This window comes from Erinaceus europaeus, chromosome 16 (genome assembly GCF_950295315.1).
Source record: "Erinaceus europaeus chromosome 16, mEriEur2.1, whole genome shotgun sequence".
Taxonomy (NCBI): domain Eukaryota; kingdom Metazoa; phylum Chordata; class Mammalia; order Eulipotyphla; family Erinaceidae; genus Erinaceus; species Erinaceus europaeus.
The window spans coordinates 34,554,513-34,579,963 of record NC_080177.1 but is presented as its reverse complement, the minus strand read 5'-3'; the positions used below and the strand labels follow the sequence as shown (position 1 = coordinate 34,579,963).

Genomic DNA, 25,451 nt, shown 5'->3' with positions numbered 1-25,451 from the left:
AGTAGATTTATAGTTCCAAGGCCCATAAGCTGAATATGGGCCCCAGATCACAACAAATCAATGGGGTTTACAGCCAACAATATTTATACACCTTTCCCATGTTTGGGAGCTACTCTCGTCCCTGATTCAGGCTTCTGGTCCTTTTTCCAGCCATGACATCATCTCCCCAGACAATAACTTGGATCCACCTGCATATCAGATGTCAGGCTCAGGAAACAAAAAAAAAAAAGCTAGTATAGTCATGGGCCCTTTGAAATATAATTAAAATAGGCCTACTAACTATCTACAAAACAGAGACCCCCTCAAACTCTTCATCTGAACTATTCCAGTCTTTAAGTTCTTGATTAGTCAACAATTTGTTTGGCTTTATATGTTAAATCTTTTTTCAGCCACCAGGTTCCAGATGCTACCATGATGCCAACTGGACTTCCCTGGGCAGACGACTCCACCAATGTGTTATCTCCGGAGCCCCGATTCCCCATGGGAGTATGGGTCAACCTGTCAACGTCCGTGTTCAGCAGGGTAGCTATTATAGATGCCAGGCCTTCCACCTTCTGCACCCCATAATGACCCTGGGTCCATGCTCCCGGAGGGATAAAGAATAGGAAAGCTATCAGGGAGGGAATGGGATATGGAGTTCTGGTGGTGTGAATTGTGTGGAGTTGTACCCCTCTTATCCAATGAATAAAGATTTGTATTGCTTTGCTGCCACGAGCTTAGTTCCTGGGTCATCTCTCCCTCTCGCGACGCTAACTCAACACCCCTCTTATTCTATGGTTTTTGTCAATGTTTCCTTTTTGTAAATAAATAAGAGATTTATATTTCTGGTACCAAGCTCCAGTAATATGCTGGTGGCAATAAAAAATAATAAAACAATTAAAAAAATAATTCAGCAAAGGGACAGCCACTGCACAAAGTGCCTGCTCCAAGAATGACAAGCTGAGATATCTAGACTCAAGAAAATAATCCACAGGTTTAGGGCAAAGAATTTGGAAAACACAGGCACTACGGAAGACAAAAAAAAAAAAAAAAACTCAAGATATATGTATTGCACTAAAGCAAAAGGCTGTGGGAAAGGAGAAGGGAGGGAGTAGAGAAGGCATTGGAGTTCTGGTGTAGGATGGTGGCAAAGGTCCAAAGGCTCAGAGTGAAAGTGTTCGGCAGACACCACTGCCAGAAGATGAGCATTATACCCATATAACAACAACCATCCTGCAAACTGTTAAAACCCCAATAAAATGGGTGATTAAAAAAAAAAAGGCAATGCTCCAGCAAAGGGAGCAGATGTAGCACATCTTTAATTACTGTTTGGATTCCTTGCAACTAACTCGGAAAGTGTTCAAAAAATATCTATAGGGGGCCAGGTGGTGGCACACCTGGTTGAGTGCATGTATTACAATGCACAAGGACACAGGTTCAAGCGCCCCATCCCCACCTGCAAGGGGAAAGCTTTATGAATGGTGAAGCAGGGCTGCAGGTGTCTCTCTCTCTCCCTCTCTATTGATTTCTGGCTGTCTCTATCCAATAAATAAAAATAAATTTTAAAAAATTAAAAAACTTTTAAATATATATATATATATATATATATATATATATATCAGGTAAAGTCAGCACGTGTGCTGGAGTTATTCACTTATGTAAAATAAAATTCTCAGGATTATTTCACCCTAAAGCACAGCAGACATTTGGCAATATTTAGAGATAGTTTGGGATGCCTAAACTTGGAGGAGGACATTACTCTTGGGAGAGGCCAGGAGATAACACACACAGGCTAATACCCACAAGAAAAAAATGTTAATTAGGCCAAAGGAATAATGATAGTCTTACATTTTAAGAATATGAACAAGTATTTCAGTTAAAAAAAAAAACTAGGGAGGGCATCTTAATGTAAAGAATGTACAATAATAGTTAATAAAAGAAAAAAGAAAACAAGGTAGGCCCTCAGGGAACGGTGAATTTTGTGTTTATTCTTCCTATCTTGGCTATTTTCCCATCTGCAATTTCTGTACTGATTTGTCTAGAGTGGCAGATCACTTAAGAGAGTATGTGTTAAGTACCTTCTATCTAGGAATCTGTCCCTACTTCTAACTCCACTTACCAGGGGAAAGTCACAATTGCTTTTTGTGCTTTATTTAGCTGGACAATACTATAACTCTCAGATTCTTGGACACAATGAGTCTCATTCCCATGTTTTGCTTAAAGTAGACACATGAAGAATATCCTTTTTCTTTAAATATCTATTGCACTACTCAAAGGGAAAAAATAGCTACATTTCTTTTAGCATCCAAAACCATTTTAGCAAGCCCTGTTCAATAAATCACCTGCACAAAAAAGGAAAAAGAAAGAAAGAAAGAAAGAAAGAAAGAAAGAAAGAAAGAAAGAAAGAAAGAAAGAAATTTGGAATTGAGGAAGAGCCTGAGTCTAATCGTGGACTAGATCACAGTAAAGAACAAATGTTGGGCACTGCTGGATGGTGTTGCTCTAAATTTTAATTCAGACTCAAGAAAAGCAATTGACTACATAATTTTCTTTCTGTTTTTACTTTTGACATAGCAGTAGCATAAGACTGAATGCTAGCTCCTGAGCACACAACCTGAGGTTAACAGCAGTTACAACACTAGGTAGGGACTCAGCAGCAGTTTTTGTCATGACTGACGGTCAGCATTCGGGGGGAGGAAAAAGACCACTGTTGGGAAGAGCTGATAAGAAAACAATTCTGCCTCTACTGAGGCGACCAGGAACTGATCAAGAGCATACCATGAACCATTCTGGTAGTGACTTTTCATTTATGCTAGCATCAACCCAACTCCACCTCCTCCCCCTTTCATCAAGTCATTGCCTCAAAATAAGCTTTCTTTTGACTCCAACCAGACTTTCTACAGGCCACTCCTCTCAGATGCACTCAACTGAAGCAAGTGGCTCAGCGGGGCTGGACCATCTGGTCCGGTCCTTGGAAGTGAGGTCTCAGGACAGTCAAAAGCAACCAGGTGACATGGAGACAAATTCCTTGTTCTTAGAGGACAGTACATAAAGGATACCCAGCATTACAAATCATGGCCCCAGTTTTCTTTCTTATGAACTGAGATGCAACTACACAATCCAGTATCTTTCTCAAGGGTCTCCACTGTTCTGGAGTCTGTTCTGTATTCCATCCCAGTGTTCTTGGAAGACACCATAGGGATGCACTTGCTCACCTTGAAGACAAAGACATCCTTTCCCTTTTACTGCCTGAGAGTCTGGATAATTTCATACTTATTATTATTATTATTATTATTATTATTATTATTATTATTAATCATCACACTTACCTGTTCAGTCAATTCTTTCTTTCTTTTATAATATTCTGCTTTTTGTGTTTCTAGTTCCTCCTCTATACTTGAAATACATTTCTTTTGCAGCTCTATTTCTGCTTCCTCCACGTTTATGTTGGTATAAGTCTCATTGATGCAAACAATGATCTCCGCCTTTTGTCTCATGATCTGGTTGAATGCTATGACAAATTTTTCATGCTGCCTCACCAGCTCCTCTTGCTTTTCACTATGTAGGAAAAGAATTGAACATCTTCTTGATGAGATAAACCACGATAAAGAAGGGAATTATTAGGAATATTTATTTTTGAGTTGGATTGGGATTGCTTAAACTTGGCTGGGGGTGGGGTAGGGGGGTGATAGCATAATGGTTATGCAAGGAGACTCTCGTGCCTGAAATTCCAAAGGCCCAAGTTCACTGGTTCTGCCTTATTTTACTCATCCCTATATACCAAGTAGCTACTACACTCTATTATTTTGGCTTAAAGTATACAATGGTTCAAAAAATTTTCAAATACATGAATGGAAGCAACCAAGACACATGACTTTATCTATTACTTTATCTATAATTTCCTACTGTGATCCTGTCACTTTGCTGATAATGTCCAGGAGAAAGCTAACCTTCCTCTATTTGCTAGGCACTAATGGAGGAAGAGTTCATATTAACTGATTGGAGGAAGCTTAAAATTGCATCTGAATCTTCGTTTTCCAGTTTCAGCCAAATGTAAGCTCAAGAGACAAACACAACCTCACATACCCATTGCTGGTAAGATCTCCAAATGACAATAAATATCTATACAGGGTTAACAACAAAAGAGATAACTGGTGCTATTTCTTTACTTCATAACTATATTGCTTTCAATATAGTTATGAAGCAGGTCTGAAGGTGTCTATCTTTCTCTCCCTGTCTCTGTCTCCCTTCCTCTCTCAATTTCTCTGTTCTATCCAACGACGGCAACAACAATAACAATAATAACCACAGCAATGATAAAACAACAAGGGCAACAAAAGGGGAAAAAATGGTCTCCAGCAGCAGTGGATTCGTGGTGCAGGCACCCAGCCCTGGTAATAACCCTGGAGGAAAAAAAAAGTTAAAAAGAAATGTACTTACCCCAGATTTTCATTGGCTTCACTCAGATCAGATGCTTTCTTCTTCAGCATTTGTATTTCATTAGTCTGTCTTGTGACTTTCATGTGTAATTGACTAATCTCAAAGAGGTTCACTCTGCGAGCATCTCTGACACATTCTTTAAAATGGAAATATCAGTGGGTTATTTGAGAAGCACAAATATAGATGCTGGCTTTTCAAATCATGAGTAAAAATTGTCTTCCTCTGAAGTACTTTTTAAAGTATATCTATGTCAGACAACTCTTACTTACTTCTTTGTATCCTCTGGATTTTATCAGTCATTTCCCTTGTCTCAGTTGATGCTATGGCGACCAGTTTTCTTTGAGTTCTGAAAAACTTCATACTCATGTATTCTGACAGCACTTGATTCCTGTCTATTCTATTTAATTTTGTTTTCCTGCCTTGAACTTCCCTGTTACCTTTAGCATAGGGCTTCTTTAGACACCCAGACTCATGCTTTTGTAGCCCAGAAGTATTGCTACTGGGACAAACATTGGTCCTATGAGAGACAGAAGACAGTGCTTGGATGGGGATCACGTTCTCATTCTTAAGATACTTAGATCAGTGGCCTGGCAGTGACACACTGTGTCCAGCACACATATTCCTGTGTGCAAGGATGGGGGTCCCCCCTCCAGTCCCCATCTGCAGTCGAAAGCTTCATGAGTGGTAAAGCAGTGCTACAGGTTTCTCTCTCTCTCTCTCTCTTGTCTCTTCCTTTCCTCTTGATTTCTGTTTCTGTGTCTATCCAATAAATATATAAAATATTAAAAAAATACATCTTTGCCATATTAAAAAATACAGTTCTCAGTGGCAGTCAACATTACATTGCACCCCATTAGCCTCTCCTTCTTTCTGCTTTAGTCTTCTTATTCCCCTTTCCTCTCTGGACTACACTTCTTAACATAATAATATTGTAAAAGCCACTCTCTCTAGGTCTACTTTCTGGGGACGCAAATGGAAAGAAGGAAGGAAGGAAGGAAGGGAGGGAAGGAGAAAGGGAAGAAAAGAGGGAGGACAGAAAAGAGGGAGACAGGAAGGAAAGGAAGAAGGAAGGGAAGAAGGAAGGAAGGGAGAGAAGGAAGGAGTAAGGGGAAAGGAAAAGGAAGAAAGAAAGGAAGAAGGAAAAAAGAAAGAAAGAAAGAAAGAAAGAAAGAAAGAAAGAAAGAAAGAAAGAAAGGAAGGAAAAAGAAAGAAAGAGTCAGGCGGTAGCACGGCGGGTTAAGCACAGGTGGCGCAAAGCGCAAGGACTGGTGTAAGAACCCCACTTTGGGCCCCCAGCTCCCCACCTGCATAGGAGTCGCTTCACAGGTGGTGAAGCAGGTCTGCAGGTGTCTCTTTCTTTCTCTCCCCCTCTCTGTCTTCCCCTCCTCTCTCCATTTCACTCTGTCCTATCCAGCAATGATGACATCAATAACAACAACAATAATAACTACAGCAACAATAAAAAACAACAAGGGCAACAAAAGGGAAAATAAATAAATAAAAATAAATAAAAAGAAAGAAAGAAAGAAAAGAGAGGGAGAAATGTTAAGACAAGAAATAAAAGAGGAAGAGGGCCACAAATTCACCAGTAAATAACATAACAGTATGATCACAAAAGATTTCAGAGGATTACTTCAGTGCATGATAGGTAGATAGTAAAAATGCATGAATTTGTGAATACCACTGTTTATAAAGGCACTAAACTATTTACCCATTTCTACATAATAAATTCCTCAGACATGAGCTGGTAGCTTCCCTAAGAAAGCTACTTAATTTTTTTTAAATATTGTAGTTACATTAGTTAATTGTAGCATCACTTTTCACATCACAATGGTGCTAGAATGAAAAAAGAGAAAGGGAGAAATTCTTATTTGAATAAATGATAGCTAAAGCCTTCTCCAAATGGATACACATACTTAGATCCAGGAAACTCAAAAAGATCCTAATTAAACAACAAAACAAAACAAAAAAAACAACAGGTGAATGCCAAGACCATCAAAATTAAAATGTCAAAGAGATTATCCCAAAAGCAACAAAAGAAAAAGTATCCACAAGATTCCCAAACAGACTTGATGGGCCTAGAACTCAAATAAATCCCTGTCTCCATTGTTACCGGTCATTTCTAACAGGAACAACAAAACAGACCCCTTTGTGGGCCCCCAAAGGACCTTGCCCTCAATCTGGATCAACAATGGTAGAGAATGTTCCATCCTCTGAAGGAAGGATGGACAACATACTCTATACTACACCTGAGGAAGATGGGTCGATACAGGGGCAACGTGGAATGTTCCTACTCATGACCAGAGAATGTGAGCTCAGATCTAGAGGGATGCAGAGGTCACACAGTCTCCTAAGCTAATTATTGGCCCCAGATCACATCAAATCGATGGGGTTTCGATATTTATACCCCTTTCCCATATTAGGGAGCTGCTCTCTTCCCTGATTCAGCTTTCTGGTCCTTTTCCCAGCCATGACATCATCTCCCCAGACAATAATTAGGATCCACCTGCATATCAGATTTCAGGCTCAGGCAAAAAAAACAAACAAAAAAAAAACATACTAGTATAGCTACAAGCCCTTTGAAATATAACTAAAACATGCTCACTAGCTATTTACAAAATGGAGGACCCCCTAACACTTCATCTGCACTATTCCAGCCTTTAGGTCCATAATTGTTCAACAATTTGTTTGACTTTGTATATTAACTCTCTTTTCAGCCACCAGGTTCTAGATGCTAGCAGGATGCGACCAGACTTCCCTGGACAGACAACTCCAACAATGTGACTTGGAGCTCTGCTTCCCCAGAGCCCTTCCCCGCTAGGGAAAGAGAGAGACAGGCTGGGAGTATGGATCGACCTGTCAACACCCATGTTCAGCGGGGAAGCAATTACAGAAGCCAGACCTTCAACCTTCTGCATCCCACAATGACCTTGGGTCCATATTCCCAGAGGGATAAAGAATAGGAAAGCTATCAGTGGAGGGGATGGGATACGGAGGTCTGGTGGTGGGAACTGTGCAAAGCTGTACCCCTCTTAATCTATGGTTTTGTTAATGTTTCCTTTTTGTAAATAAAAAAATTTAAAAAAAGAAAAAAGAAAAAGTATCCACATACTGGAGGGAAGCTCTTCATGCAGTGGACAGTGCCACAGGTCTCACTCCTTTCTGTCTCTCTCTCCTTCTCTCACTTCTTTTCTATCTTTCTCTGTTCCACATCTTCTATTAAAATAGTTTTTAAGTTCACTAGGAACAGTGGTGTTTTTGTGCAGGTACTGAACCCCAGTAATAACCCTGGTGGAAAAAAAGAAGGGAGAAAGAAAAAAAGTCACAAGGAAGGGGATTCTCATAAAACTATCAGCTGATTTCTCAACAGAAACTTTAAAAACCAGAAAGGATGGGTGAGTATACATTCAATTTTGACTGGAGACGACCTAGAACCAAAAATAATCTAATCAGCTAGGTGATCATTAATATCTGAAGGACTAGTGAATAGCTTTTCAGATAAACATTGCCTAGAGGAGTTCATTACCATTAATAGCAAAATGTAAATCTTAAACAGACATATAGAAGGAAATACTAAATGATCTCACTCATATGGTGGAGAATATAAACAAAGAGAAGAAGGTCAAATGAAAACAAACCTTGAAACTTGGACAGAAGAACTAAAGTTACCCAAAGGAGTTGGGTTGCTAGCACAGAAAAATCTAACAGGCTTTGATGGTGGGATATTAGCACTTTGGTAGTGGATGTGGCATGTCAACATATTATGAAGAAGTATAAAGTTACACTTCTGAAACATATAATCTTGTAAGTAAAAGTTATCACAAGAACAAATAAAATAAATTAGAAAATAAAATGACTCTTGATTCTATGTTCTTATAAGATAAACTCAATTTCTACATTTTATAAATTCAAAAATACCTTCTAATTCTTTGCTGATGTTATAGGGAATAGTTTCCAATAGAAAATACAGTCTGCTGAGTTCCATGCTTTCAATTTCCAGAAGATCAATGGCCTGTTTCCTCATCTCTTCCTGAAAATTTAAGTTACATATTTACAAAATCAAGACATTAAAATAATAAGGTTGATTTCCTAAACAGTGTCTTATGCCTTCAAGATAAATTTTTGTTTTTCATCAAATAACTTCTTCTGCTCTGTCATTTGGAATAGAGAATAGAAAGTGTCTATGCTCAATCAGTATTTAAGATTTCATGGCTTGTTAATTTCCACACATTTTTATTCTTCTCAGAAAACATCTTTCATTAAGTCTGTTTCTTCTCTATTTAAAAGGAAAGTCTTCAACAAAAAGGATAATATGGATATAAAAAGCTACTTAAATATGAAAGAGGAAAGTTCCATTAAAATATGTATCTGTATCGTTATAGGAAAAAAACAATGGTGGGATCAGGAGTGCTTTACTGGGTTGAGTGCACATGTTACAGTGCACAAGGACCCTGGTTTAAGCCTCCAGTCCCCATCTGCAGTGTGGGAAGTTTCACAGGTAGTGAAGTAGTGTTACAGGTGTCTCTGTCTCTCCCTGTCTCCCCCAGCCATGTCACTTTATCTCTGTCTTTATCAATCAACCAATAAAATAAAACTAAATTGAAAGTCAATGGTTTCCTAAATATAACTACAGATCCAAATTCATGTGTGACTTGTTATTTCGGGGGGGGGGGCATTTGCAAAAAGGAAAAAAATATTAAATTTTGTTAGTGGAAAAAAAATCGATAAATCAGGGGGCCGGATAGTGATGCACCTGGTTGAGCTCACATGTTACAGTGTGCAAGGACCGAAGTTCGAGCTCCCGGTCCCCACCTGCAGGGGAAAAGTTTTGCAAGTAGTGAAGCAGGGCTGCAGGTGTCTCTCTGTCTCTCTCCTCCTCTATCACCCCTTCCCCCTTTATTTCTGGCTGTCTCTAGCCAATAAATAAAGATAATTTTAAAAATTTAAAAATACATAAATCACCTCTTAAATAAGTGGCCATAGTTGTTTTATGATATGAGAAATTGTCATATTTTATGAATTATGAAAAATTTAATTAGGGACTGGGTGGTAGCTCACCGGGTTAAGCGCACATAGACCCATGCAAGGATACTAGTTCAAGCCCCTGGCTCCCCACCTGCAGTGTTGTCACTTCACAAGCGGTAAAACAAATCTGCAGGTATCTTTCTCTCCCCCTATCTTCCCCTCCTCTCTCAGTTTCTCTCTGTCCTATCCAATAAAAATGGAAAAAAATGGCCTCCAGGATAAGTGGATTCGTAGTGCAGGCACCAAGCCACAGCAATAATCTTGGAGGCAAAAATAATAATAATAAAACATGCATGCATACTCATATGAGTACTTACATGTGTATAATGTAATCATTTTCTGTAAAAAAATAAAATGTTCAGGCAAGATAGTGGCATACCTCAGGTTCAAGTCTCCAGTCCCCACCTGCAGGGGGAAAGTTCCTTAAGTGGTGGAACAGTACTATAGGAGTCTCTCCTCCCTCTCTTTCTCTCCTTTTCTCACTCCCTCTCTTTATTTTTTTTAACTTTTATTTATTTATTGGATAGAGACAGCCAGAAATCAAGAGAGAAGGGAGTGATAGAGAGGGAGAGAGACAGAGAAACACCTGCTGCCCTGATTCACCACTCTCACAGGGGCTCAAACCCAAGTCCTTATGCACAATAATGTGTGTGCTCAACCAGGTGCGCCACCAACCAGCTCCCCTCACTCCCTATCTCTCTCTATATATATCAATTTCAATCAAATAAAAATAAAATAGCTGGTGGTATCTGTGGAGCTGGGCAAACACTGAGCCCCAGTAAAAAATCCTCATGAGAACAATAACAACAATAACAATAGATTAAAATATAGGCATTGTCTAGACCCTGAAAGTAACAAGGACATGCATTAGTGTTAGCTGTGATTATTTTAGAATATTTATGGAATCATAGTAGTAGCTTTTACTTTACTCCCTTTGACTACTATTTTCCTAAACATTTCCAGAACAAGTTAAAGTACTTTTATGTTTGTGAAAAATTGTCACTTTAAAGAATGAACGGATATATTTCCGTTTAAGAGATTTCACAGCCATATGTTAAATGAAGACATACTTATTATAATCACATTAAGTATTTTGGCCTCTTCAAGTCCTTCAGAAAAGCATAACTAAAGGAACAAGACAGAGAAAAACATTTCTGGAGCACCACAATACAATACACTATGCACAAACTTCAAATGTTTCTATACTTGCGATCAATTAAGTGCAATTATAAAATATGATTATATAGTATATATGCACACCTACGTAAAACATAATTATAAGCTAATAAGACTGGCTTTTATTATCAACTACAGACTCAAACTCATCTATACTATAGACTTCTTTTCTCTATTTTTTAGATATTTCATATGTAGTAAGTACTTATTCAACATTTTAAAATCAAATGAAGAAACCTCACTACTCTGACCCTGTGAGGGAAACATAAATGTTATCTAGGCAGGAGCAAATGCAGACACGTTTGTAATACCTTAAAAAAAGTTCTGTGACCACAGAATGTGAGCTCAGCCCTACAGGGATACAGAGGTTACAGAGGCTCCTGTGCCCCAGATCAAACCAGTGGGGTTTACAGTTAACGATGTTTATACACTTTCCCCATATTTGGGAGCTACTCTCTTCCTGATCCAGCTTTCTAGTCCTTTTTACAACTCTGACACCATCTTCCCAGACAATACCTTGGGTCCACCAGCATGTTAGCTGTTAGACTCAGGCAAAAACTAGTAAAGTCATGGGCCCCTTGGAATACACCTAAAATAGACCTACTAGCTTTTTCCAATATGGAGACCTCCCTCAAATCTTCATCTGCAATATTCTTGACTTTAGGTTCATGATTAGTAAACAATTTGTTCTGCTTTCTATTTTAACTCTTTTTCAGCCACTAGGTTCCAGATGATACCATGATACCCACCTGAATTCCCTAGGCAGACGACCTCAGCAATGTGTCCTAGAATCCCACCTCCCTAGATCCCTGCCCCACTAGGGAAAGAGATAGACAGACTGAGAGTATGAATCGACCTGCCAGCAGCCATGTTCAGGAGGGAAGCAATTATAGAAGCCAGACCATCCACCTTCTGCACCCCATAATGATCTTGAGTCCATGCTCCCAGAGGGATAAAGAATAGGAAAGCTTTCAAGGGGGTAGGGTGATTGGATAGGGAGTTCTGGTGGTGAGAATTGTGTAGAGTTGTACCCCTCTTATCCTATGGTCTTGTCAATATCTCCATTTTATAAATAAATAAAAGTTAGGGTGGAGGTAGATAGCATAATGCTTATGTAAACGGACCCTCATGCCTCAGGCATGAAAGTCTCAGGATCAATCCCCTACACCACCATAAACCAGAGCTGATCAGTGCTCTGGTAAATAATAATAATAATAATAAATGTAAATAAAAAATAAAATGTTTGAGGGGTCAGGTGGTAGCGCAGTGGGTTAAGTGCAGGTGGCGCAAAGTGCAAGGACTGGCATAAGGATCCCAGTTTGAGCCCCGGCTCCCCACCTGAGGGGGAGTCGCTTCACAGTGGGTGAAGCAGGTCTGCAGGTGTCTATATCTTTCTCTCCCCCTCTCTGTCTTCCCCTCCTCTCTCCATTTCTCTCTGTCATATCCAACAACGAACTACATCAACAACAACAATAATAACCACAACAAGGCTACAACAACAAGGGCAACAAAAGGGGGAAAAATGGCCTCCAGAAGCAGTGGATTCATGGTGCAGGCACTGAGCCCCAGCAATAACCCTGGAGGCAAATAAAAAAAAGTTCTTAAAAATTAAAAATAAAAAAGTTCTTAAAAAATAAAAAATAAAAAAAATAAAAAAATATAAAAATAAAAAATTAAAAATAAAAGAAATTCTGTACTTTGGTGGTGGGAACCATATGGAATTATACCCCTATTATCTTATGATTTTATAGATAAATATTAAATTCCTAATAAAAAGGTCAAAAATTAAAATAAATATATATTAAAAAGTTCTTTGTTTGGGGTCAAGATAACATAATTGAAAAATATTACTTCTGTTTGCTACTACAGAAGAGGATAATTTGTATCGATTTGAATGGGTGCCAAGTAACCTATAATCAGTTGTGTAAGGGAATTGCTTCAGGAGAACTAAAGTTATAGGTAAAATCCAGGCGGTTTATGCCAGAGGTTATAGGCTTTTTTTAAAAGGACTGCTTACATATTGGTATCACAAGAATTTGCCTACATTATCTACCCCTTGACTGAATGAGCTGTGTTATCACCAGTATTGTTATTTTTAAATTTTTTTTATTTAAAAAATATTATTTAAAAAAGGAGACATTAACAAAACCATAGGATAAGAGGGGTACAACTCCACACAATTCCCACCACCAGATCTCCGTATCCCATCCCGTCCCCTGATAGCTTTCCTATTCTTTATCCCTCTGGGAATATGGACCCAAGGTCATTGTGGGATGCAGAAGGTTGAAGTTCTGGCTTCTGTAATTGCTTCCCCACTGAACATGGGCATTGGCAGGTCGATCCATACTCCCAGCCTGTCTCTCTCTTTCCCTAGTGAGGAAGGGCTCTGGGGAAGTGGAACTCCAGGACACATTGGTGGGATCCTCTGCCCAGGGTTGTATCTTGCTACCATCTGTAACCCGGTGGCTGAAAAGAGAGTTAACATACAAAGCCAAGCAAATTGTTGACCAATCATGGACCTAAAGGATGGAATAGTGCAGATGAAGAGATGGGGGGGGGGTCCTCCATTTTGTAGACAGCTAGTAGGCATATTTTAGTTATATTCCAAAGGGACTGTGGCTATACTAGTTTTTTTTTTTTTTCCTCTGAGCCTGAAATCTGATCTGCAGGTAGATTCAAGTTATTGTCTGGGGAGGTGATGTTCTGGCTAGAAAAAGGATAGAAAGCTGGATCAGGGAAGAGAGTAGCTCCCTAATGTGGGAAAGGGGTATAAATATTGTTTACTGTAAACCCTATCGATTTGATTTGGTCTGGGGCCCATATTCAGCTTATGTGACCTCTGCATCCCTGTAGATCTGAGCTCACATTCTGTGGTCATGAGTAGGAACATTCCAAGTTGCCTCGATATTGACCCATCTTCCTCAGGTGTAGCATAGAGTATGTTGTCCATCCTCCCTTTGGAGAATGGAACATTCTCTACCATTCACCAGTATTATTTTTAAGCACTTTCCCACATGGGAAACCAAACAGCAATTCACAGCCAGTGAGCTACTCATGATTCAACACTGGAGTCAATGCTTAAACGCTTTTTGTTTCATCCAGGGTATTTTTCCTTTTCCTCTATTGAAGTACCTTGAACGGAATTGGTGCTAAATTAAAGTTAAATGGATAAACAAGTAAAGGACTAAAAAAATAATAGCTTCTGTAGATAATACAATACCAGTTTCTTAACAGCTATAGCAGTGTTCTTAAGAAAGGTCTTCGCTTCTTCATTGCACTTAAAATAGTCACTTTCCAGTGATTTTTCTAAAAGAAACAAAGAAGATTAAAATTTATCTGTCCAAGTACAATTCAGCCCTTTTAAGATCTAGCTCAAATGCTTGCTCAGTTGGAAATTATAGATTCTTTCTGGGTTTCTATAGTAATGGACCACTTGACATAAGTTTCTTTGTACTGTTATTTCCTATTTCTAATGTAGGGATATATGTTATGCTTCTTTTTTTAAAACTTTTTAATATATTTATTTATTTTCCCTTTTGTTGCCCTTGTTGTCTTTTATTGTTGTAGTTATTATTGTTGTCATCGTTGTTAGATAGGACAGAGAGAAATGGGAGAGAGGAGGGGAAGACAGAGAGGGGGAGAGAAAGATAAGACACCTACAGACCTGCTTCACCGCCTGTGAAGCGACTCCCCTGCAGGTGGGAATCTGGGGGCTCGAACCAGGATCCTTAGGCCGGTCCTTGCACTTTGCGCCACCTGCGCTTAACCCACTGCGCTACCACCCACCCAACTCCCTATGTTATGCTTCTTAAGGACAAGCTCCTCTATTAGATTTCTATCTTTGCATCTCTTGTAGTAAAAAAAAGAAAAGTTCTGTATAGGATAGGGAAGTTTAGTAACTAATTATGAAAGAGATAATAAGCTCATGAGAAGATAATTTTGTGAAAAGTTTGCAAGGTAATGAAGACAAATTACAGATATAATGGGGAGGAGGAAAAAAGGAAAAGAAAAACGCAAATTTATTTTTACATTTTTATCACCACTGCATAAAATAAATTCTGTCTCTGAATTTCAGACTTACGAACTCATGCATGAGATAAGTTTTATCGAAATTTATTATAACCTTATTATGGTTGCTATTTCACTGGTGAGAAATCTAAGATTCCTGAGGTCTTGTTATATCTTCAAGATCACAGATCCCATCAGTAATAGAATCCAAATGAAAGTCTCAGGGATGGCAGTGGTGCACCTGGCTGAGTGCACACACTACATGCACAAGAACCCAGGCTCAATTACTAGGGTAGCCACCAACCAATCTCCTTCACTCTGAAAGGGTTTTTCCATAAACCAGACAGAACTTGTTCTCTGAGCATTCCCAGTGAAACAGTGAGCTCAGTTCCCTACCTCCACCCCTAAGTAAAGTCTTCTTTTTCTTGCCTCCAGGGTTAATCACTGGGGCTTGGTGCCAGCACTACAAATCCACTACTCCTGGAGGCCATTTTTCCTACCTTTTTACAAGGTAGGACAGAGAGGAATTGAGACAGGAGGGGAAGATAGAGAGGGGGGAAGAAAGACAGACAACTGCAGAATGCTTCATTGCTCGTGAAGTGTCTCCCCTGCAGGTGGGGAGCTGGGGACTCAAACTGGGATCCTATGTGACTTCAATGCCATGTGCTACCACTTGACTCTCTAGTGGTCAAGTCTTTGGCTCAACTGAAAGGTTGGTTCTACCCTTATTTGACTTAGTCACTATCTTCCTCCTTATCTGAAGAGGAGAAGCTTTACAAGCAGTGAAGCAGTGCTACAGGGCTATCTACCTATCTATCTATCCATTCATCCATACATTAATCTATCTATCTATCTATCTATCTATCTATCTATCTATCTATCTATCTATCTTTCTTTCTATCATCTCCTCACCCTCTCTTAATTTCTTTCTGTCCTATCAAATTAAATATATAAAACTATGGGGCTCATGCGGTAGTGCAGAGGGTTAAGCGCACGTAGCACGAAGTGCAAGGACCAGTCAGTGTAAGGATCCTGGTTCCAGCCCCCGGCTCCCCTCCCTGCAGGGGAGTCGCTGCACAGGCTGTGAAGCAAGTCTGCAGGTGTCTATCTTTCTCTCCCCCTCTCTGTCTTCCCCTCCTCTCTCCATTTCTCTGTGTCTTATCCAACAATGATGACATCAGTAACAACAACAATAATACTAACTACAACAATAAAACAACAAGGGCAACAAAAGGAGGGGAAAAGCAAATTAAAAAATAAATAAATAAATAATGAAAAAACTTTAAGAAAAGCAAATGGTATGACTCCACAATCCTTGTCTTTAACAGTTACAGTCACCTCTCAGAAATATACAGAGTTATTTCTACCTTCAATTCCATGCAACTTGAATTCCCTTAGTAAGTGAATCTTAAAACTCAATGACAATCCATTACTGAATTTGTGAGCCATCTGTATTAGCAAAGGCCTGCTATCTCTTTTCCTGTCTTCTATGGAATGAATGAGTACAAGCTTAATCCCAGTTGCAAATGGGCTGGAGAATTACATATTTTATAATTCACATTTTGAGAAACAAAGCTTAATAAAGGTTTTTCTATTCAGAACTTTCTGGAGGTACAGAAATTACTACTGGGAACAATATTTGCACAATACAAGGTGATGCTCTGCTATTTGACATTGTTGTGGGGTAGCTTCATACAGGAGGGCCTGGGGCACACTGGCTGAATAGATCCCAGAGAGGGAGATACTTTGATATCATTAATTATAGGCTTAGTTGCAAAGGCAGGCACCAGTCAATCCCTGAGGCTCTGAAAGGGCTTTTCCACAGAACTGGTTGTCTGAGCATTTCCGATGAATCAGTAAGCCCTGTTCCCTACCTCCGCCCCTATGTAAACTATCCTCATTATAGTGGTAAAGTCTTTACCTCAACTGGTTTTAGCCATTACCTGTCCAAACAGGAAAGGAAAAGTGGTAGTTTTTGGACCAGAGATTCACCTGTGACAACTTTGCATAAGATCCTCTTCATTTCCTAGCCATAATTCATTTCCTATAAATACTTGCCTTTTTTTTTTTCCCAAGGAAGGAATTGAGTTTTAAATCTCTTCTCCTATTCTGTGACCCATCATAAAGTTCTTGGAAGACTTATTTGGTATCTCTTTTCCTTGAAATATTCAGACCGAAAAAACTATTTAAAGGGTATTATTATGGACCCAGTTGGGAACGTAATTTATAAGCTAATCAAGAAACGCTCTCTCTTGGACTGTCTTACCTGAAACTTGGGTGAGTTGAGTACAAATAGGTTCAGTTTTCAAATAAAATATTTTCGGATGTGAGGGCGATCTGGCTGCGACATCTATCACCCCATTTATCCCAGAGTTGATTCGGCTAATCTGGCTGGCTAGGCGGGTGTCCCCTTCCTCCCTCACCTCTCCATGTGCGTCCCTCCGGAAGGACAGCCTTCCCCGAAGAGACTGACTGTCTTAGGCTGAGGGTATACAAGTAGCTACCATGCCCTGCTAGAACCTCCAAACAAGGTTTCAAATCAAATATTTTCACTCAGCCCCATCGAAGAGCACTGTCTCATCTCCTCTAGCATCCTTCTCTACCAAAATTTCCTTGCTTACTACAAAGCAGTAAACTTTTTAACTTGTTTAACTCCCATCCTTCTTACTTGTCCACTAAATTTTTCAGTTTACCATGGCAGTTGGAGAAAAATAACTTACAAAAACAAACAAACAAAGCAAGGAAGGAGAGAGAGAGAGCGCAGGAGAGGGAGAGAGGGAGAGAGGGAGAGGGAGAGAGGGAGAGAGGGAGAGGGAGAGAGGGAGAGGGAGAGAGGGAGAGGGAGAGGGAGAGGGAGAGAGGGAGAGAGAGAGAGAGAGGGAGAGAGAGAGAGGGAGAGAGGGAGAGGGAGAGAAGGAGAGGGAGAGAAGGAGAGGGAGAGGGAAAGGGAGAGGGAGAGGGAGAGAGGGAGAGGGAGAGGGAGAGGGAGAGGGAAAGGGAGAGGGAGAGAGAGGGAGAGGGAGAGAGGGAGAGGGAGGGAGGGAGAGGGAGAAAGGGAGAGGGAGAGAGAGAGGGAGAGGGAGAAAGAGAGGGAGAGGGAGAGAGGGAGAGGGAGAGAGGGAGAAGGAGAAAGGGAGAGAGGGAGAGGGAGAAAGAGAGGGAGAGAGGGAGAAGGAGAAAGGGAGAGAGGGAGAGGGAGAAAGAGAGGGAGAGGGAGAGGGAGAAAGGGAGAGGGAGAGAGGGAGAGGGAGAAAGGGAGAGAGAAAGAAGCTGACAGGGAAAGTATAAGCGACATGAAAGTATTCTTGAACCAGGTAAAGGACAATGCGGCCCTCGAGTCCAGTATTTGTTATCAGGCTACTTGTGTGAGCCGGACACTCCCTCCAGTGGCACTGGAACAGGGTTGCTGAACACTGCTTTTCTACCCTCCTCCTCTCAACCCCAGTCTCTAAGGAACAGGGGCCTGGTCTTAGCCTGAGAAGCCAGGGAAGTCTCCACCCCATTCCCACCCAGGGTTGTCACCAGCTTGGAGGGGATGTCCCCTCAATGGCTGCGGGCCTCTCACCCACAGCAAAGAGCTGCTCCAGCGCAGCGGTCGCGACGGAGGAGCCCAGAGTGGAGGGGAAGGTGCATAACTCCAGTGAGGGGCCGGTGGAAACAGACACAGTCTGCGGTATATTCTCAGTTAGCCTCAGCTCTGGTGACCAGGTTTGCAGAGCCATCTTGCTGCTCAGGCCAGGCGCCCAGAAGGCCAGAGCTACAGAGACCGGTTGCTATGAGCAACGAGGACACAGAGAACCTTGTGCGCCTGCGCCTGGCCAGAACCTACTGGCTAATTTCCGTATTCTCCTAATACTGTTCACAATAATTATGCAATCCTGGAAGAATGGGACCCTCTATACACAACATTTCCTTTTTCCGTTTTTTTTTTTTTTTTTTTAGGCCTTGCACCTTTCTCATTGACTACTATAATCATAATCCTAATCATTTGTGAATTTTTCTGTGTTAGGGATTTGAGCTTTGCGAACTTTTTCATTCAATTCTCACTGTCTCAGCTTTTTGAGACAGGTTTTTTCTTTTCCTAATGACCTCATTTATTTATTTATTTATTTTATACACTAAGCAATTCTAGTTTATGACAGGAGATTAAAGCTGGGACTTTGAAGCCTTGGGAATGAGAGTCTCTTTGCATAACCATTATGCTATCCACCCTAATGACCTCACTTTTACAGACATGGAAACTGGGGTAGGATAAACTAAAGAAAAGTGACCAGGATTACAAGGGGATTTGGAACTAAAATAATTTCTGTGCGCATATTTCTTTTTTAAATTTTTATTTATTTATCTTTATTATTGGATAGAAAGAGGGAGAAATTGAGGAGGGAGGAGGAAATAGAAAGGGAAAGAGACAGAGAGACGCCTGCAGCCCTGGTTCACCACTTGTGAAGCTTTCCCCTGCAGGGAGGACCAGGGGTTTGAACATGGGTCTTTGCACACTGTAATGTGAGCACTTAACCAGGTGAGCCACCACCTGGGCCCTTGTACATATTTCTACTGGATTTAAATAAGAGTGTGTAATCTGTGCTATGAAATATCTCTGTACTCCTCTAGAATTTTTGCTGTATCCAGTCTGTCACTAAGCATGTTACCTTGAATCAGTGATTTTTTCCCCCTCTACCTTTTAATCACACTGAGTTCTTTGCGTGCAGGAGTACTACATTATTTTTCTCTGCATATCCAAAACCCAGCTGAGTGTCAGATGCTAATCGACTATAACTAGTTTCCATATCCTATGGCTGGTTAGAGAGCTACAAAAACAGTTTAATCTAGCCTTCTTTAATTTTCCTTTACTGATAACAAGAATGAAGTCAAGAGTATTACTAACAATGACAAAGCTCTGGTTTGTTGAATGTTTATGATGTTTCAGGCACTGATGAAAAATACTTATCCTACAGTGACTCACTTACCTCATAACAATCCTTTGAAGTAGGTATTATGTCCCACATTGCAAGTGAGAACACTGAACCTGCGGCCTAAACTACTGTGTTTAACTGGCTTGGAGAAGACACAGTATATTAATAGCAAGCTGAGTCTTTTTGTTTGTTTGTTTTTATATTTATTTAATTATTGGACAGAGACAGCCAGAAATTGGGAGAGAGGGGGGTGATAGAGAAGGAGAGAGACACCTACAACGCTGTTTCACCACTTGCAAAACTTTCCCTTTGCAGGTGGGGACCAGGGACTCAAACCCAGGTCCTTGTGCATTGTAACATGTGTGCCCAACTAGGTGTGCCACCACCCAGCCCCTTATGTTACTTCTTAATTCAGTACAGTTAAAAATAACATTCAGCATCTACCTAGACAATCTCACAACCATGCAAACTAATTATTTGCTATAAAACTCTTAACATAAATTTTTCTGGATTTATTTTCTCCTCTCTCTCTCTTATTTTTTACTCATAAAAAAGGAAACACTGACTAAACCATAGGATAAGAGGGGTACAACTCCACACAATTCCCACCACCAGAACTCTGTATCCCATCCTATCCCATCCCATCCCATCCCCTGACAGCTTTCCTATTCTTTAACCCTCTGGGAGTATGTACCCATGGTCATTGTGGGATGCAGAAGGTTGAAGGTCTGGCTTCTGTAATTGCTTCCCCACTGAACATGGGCATTGACAGGTCGATCCATACTCCCAGCCTGTCTCTCTCTTTCCCTAGTGGGGAAGGGCTCTGGGGAAGCGGAGCTCCAGGACACATTATTGGGGTTGTCTGTCCAGGGAAGTCTAGCATCTGGAACCTGGTGGTTGAAAAGAGAGTTAACATACAAAGCCAAACAAATTGCTGACCAATCATGGACCTAAAGGCTGGAATAGTACAGATGAAGAGTTGGGGGGGCCCTCCATTTTGTAGATAGCTAGTAGGCATATTTTAGTTATATTCCAAAGGGCCTGTGGCTATACTAGTGTGTGTTTTTTTGTTTGCTTGTTTGTTTGTTTGTTTTTTGCCTGAGGCTGAAATCTGATATGCAGGTGGATCCTAATTATTGTCTGAGGAGGTGATGTCATGGCTGGCAGAAAGACCAGAAAGCTGGATCAGGGAAGAGAGTAGCTCCCAAATATGCGAAAGGTGAATAAATATTGTTGACTGTAAACCCCATCGATTTGATGGCAAGCTGAGTCTTATACCAAGTCTCCTTCTCCAGAGAGAACCATATGCTAGCGCTGGATACTCTCCTTTTTGCTAGATTTGATCTGCTATTGGTTTTCAGATCTGTTCCTGTTCTTCTGTTCTATCATCTGTAAGCAGGGGCAGAAAGCCTGGAAACTCTTGCCAGCTGGTTTCCAGGTAAATAGGACCAATAGGAGATTTATTGGACATAGGCCATTGTTTGTATTTCCAGGAGTGGCAGTTTTGGCTACCACTGATGACTGGATTGAGAGTCAGTGCTTCCAGCAGTCTTCAAATGCTCAGCGGTAAGTTCTAACATGAGGGTATACAGCAGGGTTCTGGCAGTGTTTATACTTCTGCCTTTTTTCATAAGGGAAAATGTACTCTCAGAATCCTAAACATTTCTTTTATATCTCAGTGACCAGAGCTGGATCACATGGGTCACCCATAAAAGGGAGGCTAGGCCAGTGAGTTTATGGACTCCAATCTCTTTGTGGCAGAGACAGAAGAGACTTCATAATAGCTGAATGTTAGCCACACATATATTCTGCAAATTAGTATTTGGCCCAGTAGAACTGGTGGCCTGGGCCTTTCTTTAGGGGTGACAAAGGAACCAGTGAATCCTTTGGCACCAGGTAGAAGGAATATGTTGGTCCTCTCCCATGGAGTATTAGTAGGAACTCCCCTCCTTCAGCCTAGGTCTGCAAGATGATAATACATAGGACAAAGGATTTCCTTGAGCTTCTTTCGGCATCTAAAGTACCTGTGATGTGATCAAGCTGTGACTCTTAGCTGCAGTAACTGCATCACACAGTCTTTTTTAGTAAAATGGCAGGAAGACCATGTCCCCTAGGTAATACCAGATTGTTAGAGAAGCAAGCAGATGGATCAGTGCCCCTGATGGAGTTCGGTTAAACAAGGACAGCAAAGCGTTTCTGAGTAAGGCCAAGCCATATCAGTGTTTGTAAAGGCACTTGATTAAAACCCTAACCCTAACCCTAACCCTAACCCTAACCCTAACCCTAACCCTAACCCTAACCCTAACCCTAACCCTAGTCCTTCTTCTCAATGTTCTCACTTCACTGGTTTTAGTGATTACCATCAAATTGGAGTTAAAAAAAACAAAACAAACAAACAAACAGAAAATCCTCATCATTTGCTAGTGGTTTGATTGTCTTGGGAAGTCAACATTTTTGTCTTGATTTTTCATCTATAAAGTGGATTTTTTGTACAGTGCGCAAGGACCTGGGTTCAAGCCCTTGGTCCCCACCTGCAGGGGGAAAGCTTTGTGCATGGGGAAGCAGGGCCACAGGTGTCTCTCTGTCTCTCTCCCTCTTTACCTCCCCCCTCTCAATTTCTGGCTGTCTCTATCCAATAAGTAAATAAAAATAACAAAAATTGTTTTAAGAAATAAATAAATAAAGTGGATTTTGTTGCAGCCCAGAAAGTAGCCCAGTTGGGAAAGTGCTGGACCATCAAGTAAGGTGTCCTGAGTTCATTCTCTGGCATTGAATGTTCCAGAGTCATGCTCTGGTTCTTCCTCCCTTTCTCATCAATAAATAAATATTTAAAAAACAAAGTAGAATTTTATATTCTGGGACTGTGAAGATGTGCTTGCCACAGAGCATGTGCTAGTTCCTACCATTTCCTTCTTCTAAAAGTTAAGAGCTTATTTCCTAAAATTAAAATGCTCATATTTGCTATCTCTAGCCTTCCTTAAATATCTTGATCACTCAACTCTTAGTGAAAATCACTGTAAATCAATAGTCAACCATTATCTCGGAAGTAGGAAATTGGTTTTATTTCCATGTAATTTCTACTGGAAAGGCACAATTGCCTGGAGCGCTCAGTTAGGAATGGTTCTGAGGTCCAGGAAAAGGAGCTTAACAGGGGCCTAGAGTCCCACCTGTGTGAGCATCAGACTCATGATTCACTTATTTGTTGTGTGCCAGTTATGTGCTTGTCATTGTATGAGCATTTTGCATTTCCAGAAGATCTAGATCTAAAGAACCTGAGTAGTGAAAAGTCAACCTCCTCTTGTTATTTTCTTATGGGGGTGGGTGGGATCAAAGAAAGATAAGGACACAGAAAGTGTGTGGGGGGGAGGAGGCACCAAACAGGTAGGAGTGTGGAAGTATGAGGAGGCCTTCTTCTGTTAGAGCCTGCCTCATTGTGGGCAGTTTTTTGTTTTTTAATATTTATTTTATTTATTTATTCCCTTTTGTTGCCCTTGTTCTTTTTCATTGTTGTAGTAGTTATTATTGTTGTCATCGTTGTTGGATAGGACAGAGAGAAATGGAGAGAGAAGGGGGAAGATAGAGAGGGGGAGAGAAAGATAGACACCTACAGACCAGCTTCACTTGTGAAGTGACTCCTCTGCAGGTGGGGAGCCAGGGCTCGAACCAGGATCCTTGTGCTTTGTGCCACCTGCGCTTAACCTGCTGCTCTACAGCCCAACTCCTTGTGGACAGTTTTATTTTCCCTAGAAGTTTACTTTCTTTTATTGACTTAACCAGCATGCATTAGGTCTTATATAACAAACACTAATCATTGCTTTGGCTAAACAAAGGGGTAGGATCTGGCTGCTCTTTTCAACAAAATGGTCTTGAAGGTGAAGAGAGAAGGTTTTAAAACACAGCTCACAGCCAGGTGCAATTTCCTGTAAATTGTGAAGTATCATAACTATCTGACTCCTGCAAAGGATTTTGTGCTTTTACCAAATATGCATGGTCTAACTGCTTCCATGACTTATTCAGTCTTTCTCATGACTCTCTGGGGGTTGGTTATTATTTTTGATTTGCAGGAAATGTGCATGGAGAAGAAAGATTTGACATTGGGAATAAACTTGGGCCAAGTTCTTGGAGTTCAGCAATGGGAGAGCAGACCTGATTACAGGATATTCTGCTCTGTTGGAGCTGCCTTGTGGCTGTGTGGCCCAGGCAGGGAGTCAGGACTGGTGGAAGGGTCAATCTGGACAGTACAGGATTTCAAAAGAACCACAAAGGTGTGGCCAGTGAGCATGGGGTGCTTAGTCAGGAAAGCAAGCAGCTTATAGCCAGAAATTTGGACAATGATTTCACCACAAAAGACCTCAAATTCTAAGCCAAATTTATATTTATTTGTTTATTCTTCAGACAATACTGCCATGAATATGTTGAGAGAAAACAGATTAAGTTGCTCCCTGCTGGTAACTGCTTGATAATTCAGTTTATTTCTGCCTAAGATAACATTTTTTGTGGGAAAGAATATCATCCTCAATTGGAGACATGATCTTTTTTTTTTCAGGTTGGTATTTACAAAGTAATCAAAAAATTAAATTAGGCCTAAAATAATGACATATTATGACAAAAATGACAAAAAATGTCTTAGTTGTACTATAATTATTATTATTATTACTATTATCCTAAACTATTTTATATTGGGGGACATCTTCATTTAGACAGGTGGAAATGTTTACTATGCTTATTGCATTTTTATAGCAATTAAGCCAACACATATAATTTTAGATAGCAGTGTTCTTATTTTCCTTTATTCTGATTTTTCTTACTTTTTAAATTTTTTTATTATCTTATTTTATTTATTGGATAGCGACAGCCAGAAATTGAGAGAAGGAAAGCTAGAAAGGGAGAGAGACAGAGCGACACCTGCAGACCTGCTTTACCACTCACAAAACTTTCCCCTGCAGGTGGGGATCAGGGGGTTGAACCCAGGTCCTTGTGCAAATGCGCTAAACCAGGTGCACCGCCACCCAGCCCCCTTTATTCTGATTTTTCAAAAGCAGATTAAATGGTTCATCTGAGTATGTAAACTCAGTAAAGATCACTGAAGGAAACTATGTATGATTTTTTAAATCACTGGTACCTCTCTCCTCTCTCAAAAAAAATTTAGAAGATGTAATTTGGGAGGCTGGGTGGTTTAAGAAGCGGGTTAAGTGCACATGGCACGAAGTGCAAGGACCAGCCTAGGATCCTGGTTCAAGTGACCGGCTCCCCACCTGCAGTGTGTGTTGGGGGGTCGCTTCACAAGCGGTGAAGCAGGTCTTCAGGTGTCTATCTTTCTCTTCCCCTCTCTGTCTTCTCCTCCTCTCTCCGTTTCTCTCTGTCCTGTCGAACAACAACAACAATAATAATAATAACAACAAGGGCAACAAAAGGGAAAAAATAGCCTCCAGGAGCAGTGGATTCATAGTTCAGGCACTGAGTCCCAAAGATAACCCCGGAGGCAAAAAAAGAGAAAAAGAAAGAAAGAAAGAAAGGAAGGAAGGAAGGAAGGAGAGAAAATGTAATTTGGAAAGTAAGCACACAAGAAAGTCATAATAGTTTACAATCTCACTCTTTCTCACTCTTTAAAAGACCTTCCTCAATTAACTCCTTCCTCACCTGTGTCTTGCATATGTTTCTTGGGCCTCCTGCCCAGTTTTCTCTTACTAATCCTAGACCTTGCTTAAACGCTCTTCCACCCTACCACTCTGCTTCTCTTCATTGCCATGTTATAAAGCCGTTGATTATAATGCATCCCTTCAGCCTAATTTCTCTTTTTTTTTTTTCTTGCCTCTTTTTTTTTTTTTTTTTATTGCTGGGTCTTGGTGCCTGCACTACAAATCCACTGTTGCTGGAGGCTATTTTTTTCCCTTTTGTTGCCCTTGTTTA

The 25,451-nt window shown here is 40.5% G+C and overlaps 2 protein-coding genes across 5 annotated transcripts in view; one reads left to right on the top strand and one right to left on the bottom strand.

The window, feature by feature from the left end:
- CCDC175 (coiled-coil domain containing 175) overlaps positions 1 to 18,941 on the bottom strand; it is a 74,088-nt gene extending 55,147 nt beyond the window's left edge. For 2 of the 4 annotated variants that reach the window (XM_060174878.1, XM_060174879.1), the window contains exons 1-5: positions 18,194 to 18,939; positions 13,841 to 13,926; positions 8,338 to 8,449; positions 4,420 to 4,555; positions 3,309 to 3,537 (exon numbers count right to left, since the gene is read on the bottom strand). In XM_060174878.1, coding sequence (XP_060030861.1) covers positions 3,309 to 3,537; positions 4,420 to 4,555; positions 8,338 to 8,449; positions 13,841 to 13,926; positions 18,194 to 18,350 — 720 coding nt within the window. In that variant the 5' untranslated portion in view covers positions 18,351 to 18,939. Of the gene's footprint in view, positions 1 to 3,308; positions 3,538 to 4,419; positions 4,556 to 8,337; positions 8,450 to 10,514; positions 10,570 to 13,840; positions 13,927 to 18,193 lie in introns of those variants that run through there. The other 2 variants (XM_060174880.1, XM_060174881.1) reach the window with 2 other exon arrangements.
- The window catches only part of JKAMP (JNK1/MAPK8 associated membrane protein), a 415,429-nt gene that overhangs the window by 66,998 nt on the left and 322,980 nt on the right, over positions 1 to 25,451 (top strand). The window lies entirely within an intron of this gene.